We start from the raw sequence: 17,296 nt of genomic DNA on the forward strand, positions 1-17,296 counted from the left end.
AGCGGGGAATAGGACCACCATACATGGTTATAGCTAAACATCTTACCCCCTACGTATAGTGGAGTATCTCTGGTGAGGGGATGGACGTGTCCCAAGCTGTCCAGAGTAGTAGGAAGCCCTCCATCAACTGAAAGGTTGACCATTCGGTCATAAGTGACCAATTCAACAGTATGAAACTGTCCGTCATTCACTATTTCAGAACTGTGGAAACAGGTAAATGAGGCAGTGAATTACAGCAGAGATATTTTCATATTGAAACATGAGTATGATCTTTATTGCACCTGTAAATAGTATTGCCTGACTGACTTCCTGCATCATAGGTCACTTTGACATGCCCTTCATGTAACTCTACAGCAATGTGGTCATTGACACCATTGTAGAGAAGAATCCCATTGTCCTCAGCTGTGGAGACCTGAAAGTTTTATGAGCATGTCAGTACAATAAAGATCAAAGTCTGACACCAAACACACCAAGTTGTTAATATTCTAAGTACACTACAGTTTAAAAGTTTACCATTTAATATTTTTAAAAAATAAGTTTTTAACAGGAGTCTCTTCTGCTCACCAAGGCTTACAATATAGCGAAAACAGTAATATTGCGAAATATTACAATTAAAAATAACTGTTTTATGTTTTAATATACACTCACCTAAAGGATTATTAGGAACACCTGTTCAATTTCTCATTAATGCAATTATCTAATCAACCAATCACATGGCAGTTGCTTCAATGCATTTAAGGGTGTGGTCCTGGTCAAGACAATCTCCTGAACTCCAAACTGAATGTCAGAATGGGAAAGAAAGGTGATTTAAGCAATTTTGAGCGTGGCATGGTTGTTGGTGCCAGACGGGCCGGTCTGAGTATTTCACAATCTGCTCAGTTACTGGGATTTTCACACACAACCATTTCTAGGGTTTACAAAGAATGGTGTGAAAAGGGAAAAACATCCAGTATGCGGCAGTCCTGTGGGCGAAAATGCCTTGTTGATGCTAGAGGTCAGAGGAGAATGGGCCGACTGATTCAAGCTGATAGAAGAGCAACTTTGACTGAAATAACCACTCGTTACAACCGAGGTATGCAGCAAAGCATTTGTGAAGCCACAACCTTGAGGCGGATGGGCTACAACAGCAGAAGACCCCACCGGGTACCACTCATCTCCACTACAAATAGGAAAAAGAGGCTACAATTTGCACGAGCTCACCAAAATTGGACAGTTGAAGACTGGAAAAATATTGCCTGGTCTGATGAATCTCGATTTCTGTTGAGACATTCAGATGGTAGAGTCAGAATTTGGCGTAAACAGAATGAGAACATGGATCCATCATGCCTTGTTACCACTGTGCAGGTTGGTGGTGGTGGTGTAATGGTGTGGGGGATGTTTTCTTGGCACACTTCAGGCCCCTTAGTGCCAACTGGGCATCATTTAAATGCCACGGCCTACCTGAGCATTGTTTCTGACCATGTCCATCCCTTTATGATCACCATGTACCCATGATGTACCGTACTCTGATGGCTACTTCCAGCAGGATAATGCACCATGTCACAAAGCTCGAATCATTTCAAATTGGTTTCTTGAATATGACAATGAGTTCACTGTACTAAAATGGCCCCCACAGTCACCAGATCTCAACCCAATACAGCATCTTTGGGATGTGGTGGATCGGGAGCTTCGTGCCCTGGATGTGCATCCCACAAATCTCCATCAACTGCAAGATGCTATCCTATCAATATGGGCCAACATTTCTAAAGAATGCTTTCAGCACCTTGTTGAATCAATGCCACATAGAAATAAGGCAGTTCTGAAGGCGAAAGGGGGTCAAACACAGTATTAGTATGGTGTTCCTAATAATCCTTTAGGTGAGTGTATGTTAAAGGGGTCATAAACTGGATTTTTTTTTATTCTGTTTCCTGAGGTGCACTTATAATGTTAATGATTTTTACATCAAAAATTGTCATAATTTAGAAATAAATGGCTATTTTCTACCCTGATTTTAGCCCTCTGATTTGAACACTCTGTTTAAAGGGGCGTGTCTGCTGTGAGACTTCAGTGTAAACACACACTGCTGTGACTGGCTGACATGTTTTTTGCTACATTTTTACTATTACAGCTGTTGAAATTAACGAATCCTGAAAAGTGTTGAGTATTGGATTATATTTAGATATATTCCCATCACATGGAAGGTTTCAGTGATTAAAATTTATCAGATGACAGACAGTCTGTTGATCGTGTTAATGCAGTGATCTCGTCATTGCAACACAATTTCGCATTCTCATGAAATGCTTTCACCATAACTAACAATGCAAACACGATGTACAGTAAAATGTACAGTATAAACTCATGCTGCGTGATTGACAGCTCAGTCATTATAAAGAGAGCGTTCTTTGAAGTAAAAAATACCAGGATTATTCATTATTAATTTAACTGTCATTGCCGGTCTAAAAATTAAATACATTACTTACAGTTTGCGGGGTCCTTGCTGGTTCCAGAACAGCTGGTACAGCCTATTCTTTCAGTTTTTGTGCAAAGTCAGTATCGTATTGTGACTTGGTCAAATGTATGGTACAAACACGCAAGTCAGAACTGACGTGAATAGGACGTTTGTTAAAAATAAACTGAACCCATTTTTCTCTGACATTGTCCTGAACAGCAGCTTATGGAAAGATGTTTTGAATGATGTTTTTCCAAAGCCAGGAACAACAATCTTGTTATTATCACAATCTTATCCTAAACAACTACTTTAGATCCATTCACTGCTCATCGAATGAACACCAGTGGGTGGGGACAACAATGCGATGATGTAGCCTATAGGCTTGTTCAAAATGCATCGGCGCTGCGCAAACCGATCGGCATATGACATCAAAATACCACGAGAGTGTTTCAAAAGCATAAGGAGTCAAATGCTCTCCAATCGCTCTCGTGGTACTTTAATGTCATACGCAGATCAGTCTGCGCAGTGCCGATGCACCTCGAACAAGCCTATTGTTGTCTTGCTCCAGAGGCAGTTGTATTGAAATGATTGTGCCCCTGTGACGTCATATGCCACCTCAGATGCAAACTAAGCTTTTTTTTTACAGCTTGATTTTTTATATATATATATATATATATATATATATATATATATATATATATGCCAAAAGATCAATCATGACCCCTTTAAAATGTCATTTATTCATGTGTTTACTCCAGTCTTAAGTGTCACATGATCCTTCAAAAATCATTCTAATATGCTGATTTGATGCTAATGAAATGTACATTTTTGTGAAAACTGTGATATTTTTCAGGATTCTTTGATTAATAGAAAGAAAAAAACACTGATACACAAACGTACTGCAAAATGGAGTTCTAGAGAGAAAGAAAAACTTTCTAGATCACCTGAGATACTGTACATTTATTATTTATTTACCTATGCATGCAATATATTTATTTATTTACATATTTATTTATTTGCATATATTTGCAATATTTATTTACTTGTACTGTCAAATCAATTTATCGCACCTAAGAAAAGTTTGTAAAAATATGTGTGTGTGTATATGTATGTACTGTATATACAGTATATATATATATCCAGCAAAATGAGTCACAGTGACCCAAATTTCAAAATTGAGATTTTGGTATCAATGGAAAGATGAGACAATAAGCTTTAAAATGATATCCTAGTCAAAGTCATACCTTGAATGGTTTTAAAGATATACCCATTTTAATTATGGTCGTCTGCCCTCTTTTTCCAATTGAAAACCTGAGAAAATCGTTTTTAAAAGGATAAAAGGATCGCATTTAAAGGGATAAACTATTTATTTTACATCTTAATTTGACCAAAGACATTTATATATATATTTTTTTTCTGAGCGACACACACAAAAGTAAAGACTCATAACTCCAAAACTCTAGCAAGGAGAGTCAAAAGGTAGGTATCATTTGATAGAAAACATTTTAAAATTTTAAGAAAATATAAATTACATTACATTTGGACATTATCTTGCAGAGAAACAGCTGATAAAAGACAAAAAATATATATAATTTTTTTAAAATAATTTTTCTTTTTTTATTTGACATGGAATAACTCAGGAACACAATAAAATCGCTAAAAAAATATTTTTTGGTGATGCTCTCCTATATGTGAGCTGCATCTGGTTCAAATTTCGTGGTGATATTATAAAGAATAGTTTGAAAAATTGTTGTTCATTTTTTCCGCAGCCAGGTGGCGCCAATGGGCGGTAAACTCCGGTTTAGAGGCACTTCTCAGCACTCGTTAGGAGTTTTTCAAAATGGTTAGATACATTAAAAAGATGAGATTCTAAGCTTTAAAATGATATCTATTATGTGTTATTCCACGTTGGAAAACGAACATGGATGGGTCCGGGAACATTGGATACACACTGCATCCCGGAGAGATGAGAGACATGTTTTTAGCCAAGTATGTTAAATCATTTCGTGAGTAATATCTTGTGATCAACGCAATATATTATATTGATTTTGGATTCATTTTAATCTTGAGAATCTGCTTTAAATATTGATGTGCGATTTTTATGATCTGTGCATTTTTCATGAAGTTATGAGCGCGTGAAATACATACTTGTATTCAGTTAGCTGCTGTGCTATTTTTGTTGTAAACGCATATTACTCAGACTCATTAGAGGGTGAAAACAACACAACAGAAGCATGTTGGAGGCTTGATATGAAAGTTTAAAGTCTTTGGTTTTGTATGCAAAAAGAATTTTTGTGCTACCTATATGGATTCAATTTTTATTGGCTTTTAAAGAGAGACACGCAAATGGGAGTTTTATTTTATAAGGCGCGCTAGTCTGACAGGAGGATGGCTGGACCGATCGCGTGCCTGTCAGTCGAAACGGGGCTTCCCATTGTTAAAAATCAGCGTTTAGGTCAGTGTGTTTACATTTCTAAGCTTTTTGATTGGTTCTATACAACGTGTAACACCATATTTGTAGGGCAGAGATAATGACGTTTCAGGGGATACCGGGAAATGCTCATAAGTGATGAGAGGAGTTGAGAAGTTCATTTCCAGCGAATTTAGTAAAACCATGTCAAATTTAATAGCCATTTAAATACCTTTACTCAATTATCTGGACTACGAAACTTTGGGAGATTATTTTTGAAAGTCTGTTCTTTGAAATTAGCTTAAAAAAAAAAAAATCGAATTTTTCATTGTTTTTCCACATTATCGGCCCATATCTTAAAATAGAACGTTGCGACTTCCGACTCATTTCGCCAGATCGGGTCACATATATATATAAAATCACACACACACACACACACACACACACACACACACACACACACACACACACGCACATATTATATATTTACAAACTTTTATGTTAGATGCGATTAATCAATTATTTACATATTCATTTGCATATATTTGCAATGTCTATTTAGTTTTGCATCTATTTGCAATATTTATTCCTCTACATATTTATTTGCACTTATTTTCAATACTTATTTATTTGCATATATTTCCAATATTTTATAAAACATGTCATCATTTGCACAGTATCACAACTGCTGGAAACATATGACAGGAGAATTGTTGTCAATTCATGCACAGCCAATAGAATAAATGCTGTTGTCATGACAACAAAGTTTAAGATACAGGGCAAGAAAGGTGGACTAGACAGATATTAATTTAGTCATTAATTCCTGCCACAACAATAGCGCATTCATTTATTTTCTTCATCTGCTCAAAAATTATCAAATGATCTTATTTAATGAACTGTTAGCTTTTTTGTACCTGTAGAGTGATGTTGGTCTGTGGCCAGTTTTTGACATCGCTGAGCAGCAGGTAAGAATCTCTGTCGATGAAGTTGACGCTGAGGAGCTTCTCACAGAGTGGCCCCCCGAACCCAGAGAGACACTGACAGGCTGCAGAACCGTCACTCTCCACACAGGGGGCATTGTTCTCACAGTGCAACAACTCACAGCCAGATGGAGAAAGAGACACCTCACATAACCGACCACTGCAACAAAACACGGTCAGAGGACCTCAGCGTGACCACAGATATCAAACAGCACAACAGTGCATAGAAATCACAGTACGACTGACCAATAAAATTGCCCATAATAAAAGAAAATGAAAAATCCCAGAAAACTCTAGTTTGCAAGTTCTTAGAAATGTACTTTTTATGTTCATATCGGTTTCATACGTTTTTGAAAACGTTTATACCATTTTAAACAAAAGGTTTAATTTAAATACTCAAAAAATGTCATATGATGTAACCGTTGAGTATAAAGTAATAACATATTTTCCTTACACCTTGAATTCATGTATTCAAATGTAATAATTTATGTTGGGAAAGTTATATATATTTTCAATGTAATGGACCAAATGCATGAGTTTATTTTGCTCTTTTTGGAAGATGTTTTGAATGAAAAGCACTAACTTGTTAATTAATAAAACATGTTTTTGGTCGGCCCAGTTTTTATTAGGACAAACTTTGAAGGACTTATTTTGTAAGATGGACCCAATTTTTATCAAAAGTACATTTAAAAAATCTTGTATACAATAGAGTCGTATATACATAATTTTCAGTCTTTTTTTGACAGTCTTTTTTCAGTCAAGTTGAATTTGATAAAATGTGTGTATGTATTCTATTTTTTGTTGAATCAGTGAAGCTGATATGGCAATAAATTCAAATCCAATCAAAGAGTCATACCACATGACATTTTACAATGTGAATTAACCTTACTTTGTCACAAAAAGGTCAAATTATCTTAAGTTTTTTTTCCTGCATGTTTCTGTACGTTGGTTACTTTTTTTTTCTTCATTATGATATCAGGACAGTTGTACCACCCTGACATTTTTTATTTCCCAAAAAATATCAAAATAATTTTAATTTAGAAACTAAAATATGCTCGTCATTAGGCATGTGATGGCAACAAAGTTGCGATAATTGCTGAAGCTTTTATCATGTATACGGTATAATCACAACATTAAAATAAGTGTTTTCATACTATAACAGGTTTAATAACGTATTTCTTATCACAAAAAGAACTCTGAACATTTAAGTACAATAAAGCAATACACAAAAAATGTATAAAGTAAACAGAAGGTTTGAAATAGATCAAAGTGCAAAAGATTTATAAAGAACAATACCTAACACTTTACAATAAGGTCTCATTAGTTAACGTTAGTTAGTGCATTCACTAACATTAACAATGAGCAATAGCTACATTTGTTACAGAAGTTATTATTCCTTCTTAACATTACTTAAAAAATACAACTGATCATTGTTAGTTCATGTTAGCCCATTAAATAATACAGTTACAACTTTTGATTTTAAAGCTGCAGTCCGTAAGTTTTGCCTCTTTGTCGCCACCTCTGTTTGAAACCTGCAATTACAGTGATTTGTGAAATTATCATCTTCACGTGGGATGCGCATCGGCACGGCTCCTTAGCACGGATGAATCTAATGTTTGAGGTGCAGCTATGTGTGGGGGTTGTCAGTCAATGCACCGGTGTGGATCTTCACATGTGGATGCTACGCCTTGTATGTATGTCCAAAATAAGACATTTCACCGGAAAATGTCATCTGAAGAAGTAAATAACATGACATCCACTTTTGTTCTGACCAACTGAAAAAAGTTTTACAATAAATCATGCAACCAATGGTGCAAATTATTATTGTTATACTTTCTATAATTGTTCTGTAATTGTTAATGTTAAAAACATCAACACTGCGTACTACATGTATGTAGTGTGTATTTTCCTTTATCCATAACTGTATGGATTAAGCGAAAAGGTGCTACTGTTACCTTATTACACAATGAACCATTGAAATGTCTTATCTGTCCAGCAGAAAAATAGCCATCTCTGCGTCCATTTTTAGGTCAACCCACCATTCAAAAGCCCTGCCGACATTTATTCTTGTTTTCGCATGGGCCCGGTTGCTTTCCCTTTTTTTGTACTGGCTCTCCGCAGTCTGAAGTCTTTTACTTTTTACCACAGTTGTCGATGATGATTGTCGTTTTGAACTTTTTGGACTACAAGCCACCGTCTTAAGTTTAAATACATTCCAGCTGCGGTAAGAAGAGGCTACAAAAGATGCGCCACCAGCAGCAATCACACACGCCATATAGCCTACTAGCCAGGACTCCTTCTTTCTGTTTACAGACGTGACGTAATGATGCAAAGACAAACGTCAGCAAACTCGTATTTCCTGCGAAATCCTACCAGTACCACTCAGATTATAAAACATTATTACATGCTTACCGTTGTGAATTGAGCTAAGGTAAGGAGATAGTTTTGAACACTGATTGGTTATGTACAGTAGGTGGACAACCAAAATGGGTATTACCGCCGCGCATACCGCCGCCGCAGGGCTGTTGCGTTAACTGAAATTCAGTCGCGTATAAAAAACTACCGCCAGGTGGCGCAAAGGGACGGATTGGAAAGTGACTGTAATAATAAAATGTTGGTTTGTAAACGATGAAAGGACGAAGTAAAACAACAATAACATTATTATATAACATTTTAACATCCTTAAAAACCATTAGAAAATTTAAAGTGAGAGTTAATTTCAAAACGTGGGATAGTCTTAGGCTACAGTCTATGCATCGAAAATTAAAAGAAAGACCTTTACACAAAGCGGACATGCTACTGTCATTAAACAGTCATTACTAGGCATATATATATATATATATATATATAAAGGAGCAAACACACACAATTAAAAATGTAATATTTTCATTCTGGTCTGCTCTTAGAAAAAAAAATTTAATGTTAGTGATTTTGATATTGCAGACTAAAATACCGGCAGGAATAAATATTTTGGCTAATTTACTCATTAAAACCAAAGGTGTTCATCAGTGATTGTACATCAAGAGCAAGGACACGTTGTGTGCATTTTGTTTTGTGCTTTTACCAGAATGAAACGCTCGAGTGTCTGTGTGAAAACTGCGCGTGTGCACGAGCGCCAAGAGAACTAATGACAGCAGCAACGAGCACTGGCCATGATTTCAGAAACAACACATTCCAGCGGATAGATCGCCTCTTATTTAACACAGACCTATATCTTATCGAATTGAGATATTTCTTTCTTTTTAGGTACAATTATTCGCTGAGTTTAAGTTCACCTTTGAGACGTTTCAGATTCTCGCAGAGAGACAGCTGAAAGCGCACCCTATTTTTTATTTTATTTTATTTTATTTTTCAAAAGTACAAGGTTTTGTTGTTATTGTGAGCGTACACAAATAAAAGTAGACCATTTGTAGTCTTGCACTAATCTGTAGGCTATCGCCAAAAATGACGGAAGGCCTGTTTTAAGTTGATTCAGCTGTCATGAGGAGAAAATCCATCAGAACGCGCCGGCGCATTCGTCGGCCAGAGGGATAAAAATGTAGCCAATTTAGTTTCATATTTATATTTAAATATTGGGCTATAGCCTAATATAATTTTTTTTTAATATGTCACCAATGTTGATTATGAAAAGTGAATAGCATGACGGATGCGCAATGTTGGGAGACACATGCAGCGGGTCAGACATAAGTTTGACCACTTCATTAAGTTTTGTTTTATAGCAAGTCTTTCTTTAAAGTGAATTTCGTTTTGTATAAATTGTATCTTAATTTCAATCAATGTTTCATCAACCAATTGCCTATATTTAATAATTAGGAAGAAAACCAAGAAAGTCGGTTGTGGAATGGACTGAAGTGTGTAACAGTTTCCGCGGCCTTTAAATAAGGCTCAATGAATATACGTCTTTCTGTTTTAATTAAATTTATTTATTACTTTATTACATGTCTTTATTACTTAAATAATTGATAAGATGTTTTTGGTCGAACAATATATTTTAGCTGGTCTAGTTAGACACAAATTTGCGTAGTGGCTTATTGTGCAAACTTTTTTTTCCTACCACACGCCAAACTCATAACATTTCTTGCAGATTAAAAAAAAAAAAACACGACGCTCCGACTTTTAAAAAATCCTCGCTCCAGTCAAAACTTCGCACACACTCTGCTCGGCAGCAGCAGACGCTGGCAAACGCGCGGGGGGAGGGTTGATCCCATTCGGAACTTCTGCAAATCCTCATAACACAAACAAATAAAGAAACTTACTGCAAATACTCATAACAGAGTCTAACAATTGTGTATTTCGTCAGCTTATTTCATATGATCAGATCAGGATGTTAAAATTAACAAAAAGCACCAAGATTGCAAAAAGGTCTGTCACGCGCATAGCTTAGGCTAATATTTTGAGTCTCCAGGATTAATGGCTTTGGTGACAAACATTTTAAACAAAGCGCCCTTCCCCCTATCTCAAACTTGTCAACGAGCCATAATGTTACATATCTTGGTCAATTCTTTCGAGCTGCTTTACAGCTTAACCACAGTTTGCAACATCAGCAGTTATTGAAATAAACTGAATCAACACAGATCTGCTGATATAAATAAATAGGCCTAAATAAATAGGCAAAAACCAAGATTGGGTTTGTACGGTTCATTTGAACTATAATTTAATAATTTATGTTATGATGTTATAGAGGTACAATGTACAGATGCCTATATGTTTTGCATAAAGTAAGAATATTTAATAAAGAATCTTAAACTTCCAATGTTAAACATGTTCTCGTCATTTTGCTCTAACTGCAGTCAAAATACAAATAGGCCTATAAAATATTTTTATGCATTGTGTAGCCCATTGTGAAGAGTCAGATTAGGCGCAAACTATAGCAGAAACTTTTTATCTTAATAGCCTAGCACTTGTTGAATAACAAAATGTTGATTATTGGGATATCAACGTTTTTTTGTTGTTTGTAATTGTGTAGCGTATGGCATGACATTTCTTTTTGTAATGTTTATGAGCGTGTTAATGGATAGAAACTGCACAATTGCAGTTTATCAGATTGTTACATAGCTATAATTGCATGATAGTTGAAACATTAACACATTAAAATCGTCTGATAATCATACAGTAGTTAACATGAACCCTTTGTAAGCGATGTATTACCATTACATCATGGGCGTACGGGACACTCCCGCACCACCAAAGCCTTTGCTTTTTTTAGAACTAAACTCAATTGAATGAAGATAAAAATAAAGCATCCAACTGAAGCCCAAAAATGCAAGCAGAATACCATAGAAAATAGTGCTAAATTACCACAAAAGGGGGAAAAAATCACTGTTTCCTTCGCCGTTTGTAAGGTAGCCAAGACAACAGCAAGCTTTGATGCGCTGTGCTACTGTGTTACTGTTAGCGGTCGTGTGCCCAGACAAAATAAATATGTTCGGTCTTTGCTGAGATATTATTATTATTATTATATTGCCCAAACATAATTAATCGAAATTACTGAAAATTTGCGGCCGAAACAGCAATGTACGCGCTTGTCTAGAAGGGAACCTTATATAGCCTAGCCTATATTCAAATTTGTGTCTAACTTAGAATTTAGACCACCTAAAATATATTGTTAGACCAAAACATCTTATCAATTAATTAAGTAATAAAGGCATATATTTAAGAAATTTAATAAAAACAGAAAGACATCTATTGATTGAGCCTTATTCAAAGGCCGCGGAAACATGAGTTCGTTTGTTACGCACTTCAATCCATTCCACTCCCGACGTTCATGGTTTTCTTCCTAATTATTAAATATAGGCAATTGGTTGATGAAACATTGATTGAAATTAAGATACAATTTCTACAAAACGAAATTCGTTTTAAAGAAAGACTTACTATAAAACAAAACTTAATGAAGTGGTCGAACACATGTCTAACCCGCTGCATTTGTCTCCCAACATTGCGCATCCGTCATGCTATTCACTTTTCATAATCAACATTGGTGACATATTAAAAAAAAATTATATTAGGCTATAGCCCAATATTTAAATATAAATATGAAACTAAATTGGCTACATTTTTATCCCTCTGGCCGACGAAAGCGCCGGCGCGTTCTGATGAATTTTCTCCTCATGACAGCTGAATCAACTTAAAACAGGCCTTCCGTCATTTTTGCCGATAGCCTACAGATTAGTGCAAGACTACAAATGGTCTACTTTTATTTGTGTACGCTCACAATAACAACAAAACCTTGTACTTTTGAAAAATAAAATAAAATAAAATAAAAAACAGGGTGCGCTTTCAGCTGTCTCTCTGCGAGAATTTGAAACGTCTCAAAAGTGAACTTAAACTCAGCGAATAATTGTACCTAAAAAGAAAGAAATCTCTCAATTCGATAATAAATTCGTAGGTCTGTGTTAAATAAGAGGCGATCTATCCGCTGGAATGTGTTGTTTCTGAATTTTATATTTGATATTTTAAGGAATAGAATACACTCCTGCATTTAAAAACTGCAACAGGAGTTGCAGTTTTTTTATGACGTTTTATTAATTCGTCCATTCTTTTTAGTTTTAAAGATTTAGCTAAATCGTGCCTTAATAATGGGAGCGAAATTATTCAGTGACTCACGTTTTACTAAAATAAAGGATATAATTCATGAAACACGAAACCATTTCTTAATCAGTGTCCAAACAGATATATTATATTTTTTTATATATATATTATATTAGATATACTATATTTTTCCTAAGTAGTTATCTGTCAAATAAAGGACAGGTAACGAATAACAAAGTATGTGCGTGTCAAAAATCCATGCTGTTTTATTAAAGGAGTTTAAAATATAAATAAAAAATTTATTTGTGATAAATATAGGCCTAATATGTGAGAAAATTAACATTTTGCATAAAGATAAATGTGCTTTTATGCATTGGTTGGATAACATGTGGTTAAAACGCCACTCAGCGGTCAAAAGCTGCAAATGCACTTTGCGACGCGGCGGCGGCGGCACGCGCGGCTGTAGAAACACCGTTTTGGATGGCCACCTACTGTACTTGCTCAATAACTGATTTTGGATCATTTATACAAAATATGTTTTGATGTGTTATTAAATGTTGAAAATAACTAAGATTAATAAATGCTTTCATTTTTTTTTTAATTGTAGGTTTATTTTAACTAATGAATTAATGTTAACTAATGAACTAATGTTAATTAGCCTAATGGAGCATTATTGTAAAGTGTTACCAAACAATAATAAAGAATCAGAACATTTTCAATCAATATCTAGGGCATATTGTAGTCCAGATTAAAATGTTAAAATGTTTAAGTTTGAAAATTAATAGCCTATGAAGTCTGTAAGTCGGCCTATTTGGTGCTGTGATGAACACCACTGCGAGTACAAAAATCTGAATGGCTGTATAAAACATTTAAATATGCTACTGTTCAGAAACACAAAGCAGCACAGCTGTTTTTTTACGGGGTTACCGGGGTAACGGCTGCATGTTTGCTGTTCCATTAGTGCTATACCGAGTGTGCATGCCTCTTGATGCAGCATACAGCAGTGTTGTGCATTTTAACCAGTTGATGGGAAAAGTATTTTTAAAATACATTCTAAAAATCAGAGTAATCCGTAATAAATAATTACTCATTGTACTGTTTTGAAGTGCCCACAATAACAATATTGTGCATGTTTATTATCATGATATATCATATTACTGCATACCAGCACGTCTACTCATCATTTAAGAGCTGTATTCATGTCATTCTATGTTGACTGCATTTTAATGTATTTTTGAATTAATTAATAGGACTACTTTAAGTTTCTGTCAAGGGGAAGGAACAAGAAACATCATGAGAAAATACAATACAGAATGGGAATAACATTTTTAGTATTATTTTATATTATATATTTTTTATATTAAATATTTTATTTAAAAAAAAAGCCTATTGAAAATATATAGAAAAAAATATATATTTACATACTTAATATACAAATATGAAACATATTTACACTACATTGCCAAAAGTATTGGGACACCCCTCCAAATCATTGAATTCAGGTGTTCCAATCACATCCATGGCCACAGGTGCATAAAATCAAGCACCTAGGAATGCAGACTGCTTCTACAAACATTTATGATAGAATGGGTCACTCTCAGGAGCTCAGTGAATTCAAGAGTGGTACCGTGATAGGTTGCCACCTGTGCAATAAGTCCATTCATGAAATTTCCTCACTACTAAATATTCCAGTTAGTGGTATCATAAAGTGGAAGCAATTGGGAACAACAGCAACTCAGCCACGAAGTGGTAGGCCACGTAGAGTCAATAGCTACAGACCTCCAAACTTCATGTGGCCTTCAGATTAGCTCAAGAACAGTGCGTAGAGAGCTTCATGGAATGTGTTTCTATGGCCGAGCAGCTGCATCCAAGCCTTACATCACCAAGTGCAATGCAAAGCGTTGGATGCAGTGGTGTAAAGCACGCCGCCGCTGGACTCTAGAGCAGTGGAGACGTGTTCTCTGGAGTGACGAATCACGCTTCTCTATCTGGCAATCCGATGGATGAGTCTGGGTTTGGCGGTTGCCAGGAGAACGGTACTTGCCTGACTGCACTGTGCCAAGTGTAAAGTTTGGTGGAGGGGGGATTATGGTGTATGGTTGTTTTTCAGGGGTTGAGCTTGGCCACTTAGTTCTAGTGAAAGAAACTCTTAATGCTTCAGCATACCAAGACATTTTGGACAATTTCATGCTCCCAACTTTGTGGGAACAGTTTGGGGATGGCCCCTTCCTGTTTCAACATGACTGCGCACCAGTGCACAAAGCAAGGTCCATAAAGACATGGATGAGTGGGTTTGGTGTGGAGGAACTTGACTGGCCTGCACAGAGTCCTGACCTCAACCCAATAGAACACCTTTGGGATGAATTAGAGCGGAGACTGCGAGCCAGGCCTTCTCGTCCAACATCACTGCCTGATCTCACAAATGCGCTTCTAGAAGAATGGTCAAAAATTCCCTTGTGGAAAGCCTTCCCAGAAGAGTTAAAGCTGTAAAAGCTGCAAAGGGTGGGCCAAATTCATATTAAACCCTACGGATTAAGAATGGGATGTCATTAAAGTTCATGTGCACATAAAGGCAGGCATCCCAAAACTTTTGGCAATATAGTGTATGTTAACTATAAAATATTCTTCCTATATTTTTATTTTAAAACATTTTTTTAACAGTTTTTATATTATATATTTTATATCAGTATTTCATATGAAGTGACCAGGGCAATTAAATTAACCTGGATATATAAGATTATTTCCATCATATATCAGGTGTTGACTCACCTGTAACCTTGTGGACAGATGCATGTATATCCCGCTACATGATCCACACACTGAGCTCCGTTCTGACAGTAATGTCCCTCGCATTCGTTATAATCTATACTGCAGTCATCACCAACAAAACCAGGCGGACAGATGCATCTAAACACAAAAGCACACGCTGTTTTCATTAAAGGTCATAAATGTCATATATTTCATTATTTGAATGACCTTAAAATGCTGTGTTAAGCTGAAAGGACTATTTACCAACAGCAAATATTTGCAGTGAACAGGATTTTGAATAGAAATGGCACATTCCTATGGAGCTATTCACATGGAGGAGGAAAATTCATCGGGTGAAAGAACAAGGTTTTTTTTTAGAATAAGTTGATATTTTCTTTATCAAAACTGTTACAAAAGATTTCTATTTCAAATAAACACTCTTCTTTTAAACAATCTATTGATCGAATAATCCTTAAAAAAAATTAAGAAATCATAGTTTCCACACAAATAATAATTAGAAATGTTTCCTGAGAATCAAATCATATTAGAATGATTTCTGAAGGATCATGTGACACTGAAGACTGGAGAAATGATGCTGAAAATTCAGCTTTGATCAAAATAATAAATTACACTTTACAATATATTCACACAGAATACAGTTATTTTTAATTGTAATAATATTTCACAATATTCCTATTTTTACTGTATTTTCCCTGTTTTTTATTTATTTAAACAACAATCAACATACATATTCACATATCAACACAACCAACAACACAGCATGCAAAAGAACATTGTGCTTTTATATCGTGTGCACATAAAAAAAGAAGAAAAAAAACGAGAAAGAATCACATCAGTAAATCACAAGCAAAACCTGACCTCAGCATCAGTTCATCCACTTACAATTATAATTGGTTGGAAAGATCATTAATGAAAGTACGGCACAGCGAACTTAGACCCGGAGCCCCTCCCTTGTGGGAGCCCCACAAAACCACAAAACGCCTTGCTAACAAAGAAGTAATGGCTATACAGTCCAATTCCTTTTTAAAAAGTGTATTTTCACACACATAGATGGCGGTTAAAGGATTTGCACAAACGTCTTTATTAAATATTCTAGAATAAGTTACAAAGATCTGTGAACAAAAAAACAGATGGACAAGTACATAACCAAAACATATGGGCTAATGTAGCAGGGGACTGCTTACATCTTGTTCAGGTGGGGTCAATAGAGGAATAAATCTTTGCCAGCTTGGCCTTGAATAGATGAAGTCTATGTACCACTTTGAATTGAATAAGGCTGTGTCTAGCATAGATAAAACATGGATTCTATATTTAGCCTCATTCCATTTCTCATCCGTCAGGCAGATATTATGGTCCAGTTGCCATGAATCACTTTGTGCATTGACAGAAGTGGATAATAAGGATATCAGTTTTATATATGAGCAAGAGATGGTGCCTCTTTGCTCCAGGTCATCAGGATTGTTACTGTATTTTTGATTAAATAAATGCAGCCTTGGTGAGCAAAAAAATCTTACGGATCGCTTGCATCATTTTATTTTATATATATTATTAATTTATATATTACTTGTATTTATATATACTTTTATAATTTTTGCATTATGAATTTTTATTATTTGTTTCTTCCCAGCTGTCTGCAACCACATCAGAATTGGGACGCAACTATTTTTGGATCGCAATCCAAGGTGATAATGTGTAATATTATACATATCATGTTTACAATAACAATGAAGACATCTTATTGGCCTGGCCAATAAAAAAAAGCTAAACGCACCAGCACAACTTGCACTTACTTCGGTCCTGTGACGGTCGGTATACAAGTAGAGCCGCGATGACAGGGATTCTGACCAGGATAGCACAGATCTTCCTCATACTCTTCACACTTTGGCCCTGTAATGCACATTCAGACTTCATTTACCAATCTATCATATTCTACAAGGACAATTGGTCCATATGAATCATTCAGTCAATATAAATAAATATTATTGTGTACCTGAGAAGGGGTGTGGACAGACACAGGTGTAGTTTCCCACTCCATCCACACAGATGGTGCCATTTTCACACTTGTTATCCACACAATCGTCAACATCCACCTCACAGAACTGACCGTCGTATCCCAGAAGACACATGCAGCTGTAGACAGACATGCAAAAGTGAACTTCATGTTTCTTGTTTCAGTCAATA

General features: G+C 35.6%; 1 protein-coding gene across 1 annotated transcript in view; it reads right to left on the reverse strand.

Moving 5' to 3' along the window:
- slit1b (slit homolog 1b (Drosophila)) overlaps nucleotides 1-17,296 on the reverse strand; it is a 75,476-nt gene that overhangs the window by 4,144 nt on the left and 54,036 nt on the right. Inside the window, exons 30-35 of the mRNA XM_048169063.1 lie at nucleotides 17,106-17,245; nucleotides 16,906-17,002; nucleotides 15,116-15,253; nucleotides 5,753-5,978; nucleotides 282-412; nucleotides 47-201 (exon numbers count right to left, since the gene is read on the reverse strand). Of these exons, the coding sequence (XP_048025020.1) occupies nucleotides 47-201; nucleotides 282-412; nucleotides 5,753-5,978; nucleotides 15,116-15,253; nucleotides 16,906-17,002; nucleotides 17,106-17,245 (887 nt within the window). The remainder of the gene's footprint in view (nucleotides 1-46; nucleotides 202-281; nucleotides 413-5,752; nucleotides 5,979-15,115; nucleotides 15,254-16,905; nucleotides 17,003-17,105; nucleotides 17,246-17,296) is intronic.

Source organism: Megalobrama amblycephala, linkage group LG2 (genome assembly GCF_018812025.1).
Source record: "Megalobrama amblycephala isolate DHTTF-2021 linkage group LG2, ASM1881202v1, whole genome shotgun sequence".
Classification (NCBI taxonomy): domain Eukaryota; kingdom Metazoa; phylum Chordata; class Actinopteri; order Cypriniformes; family Xenocyprididae; genus Megalobrama; species Megalobrama amblycephala.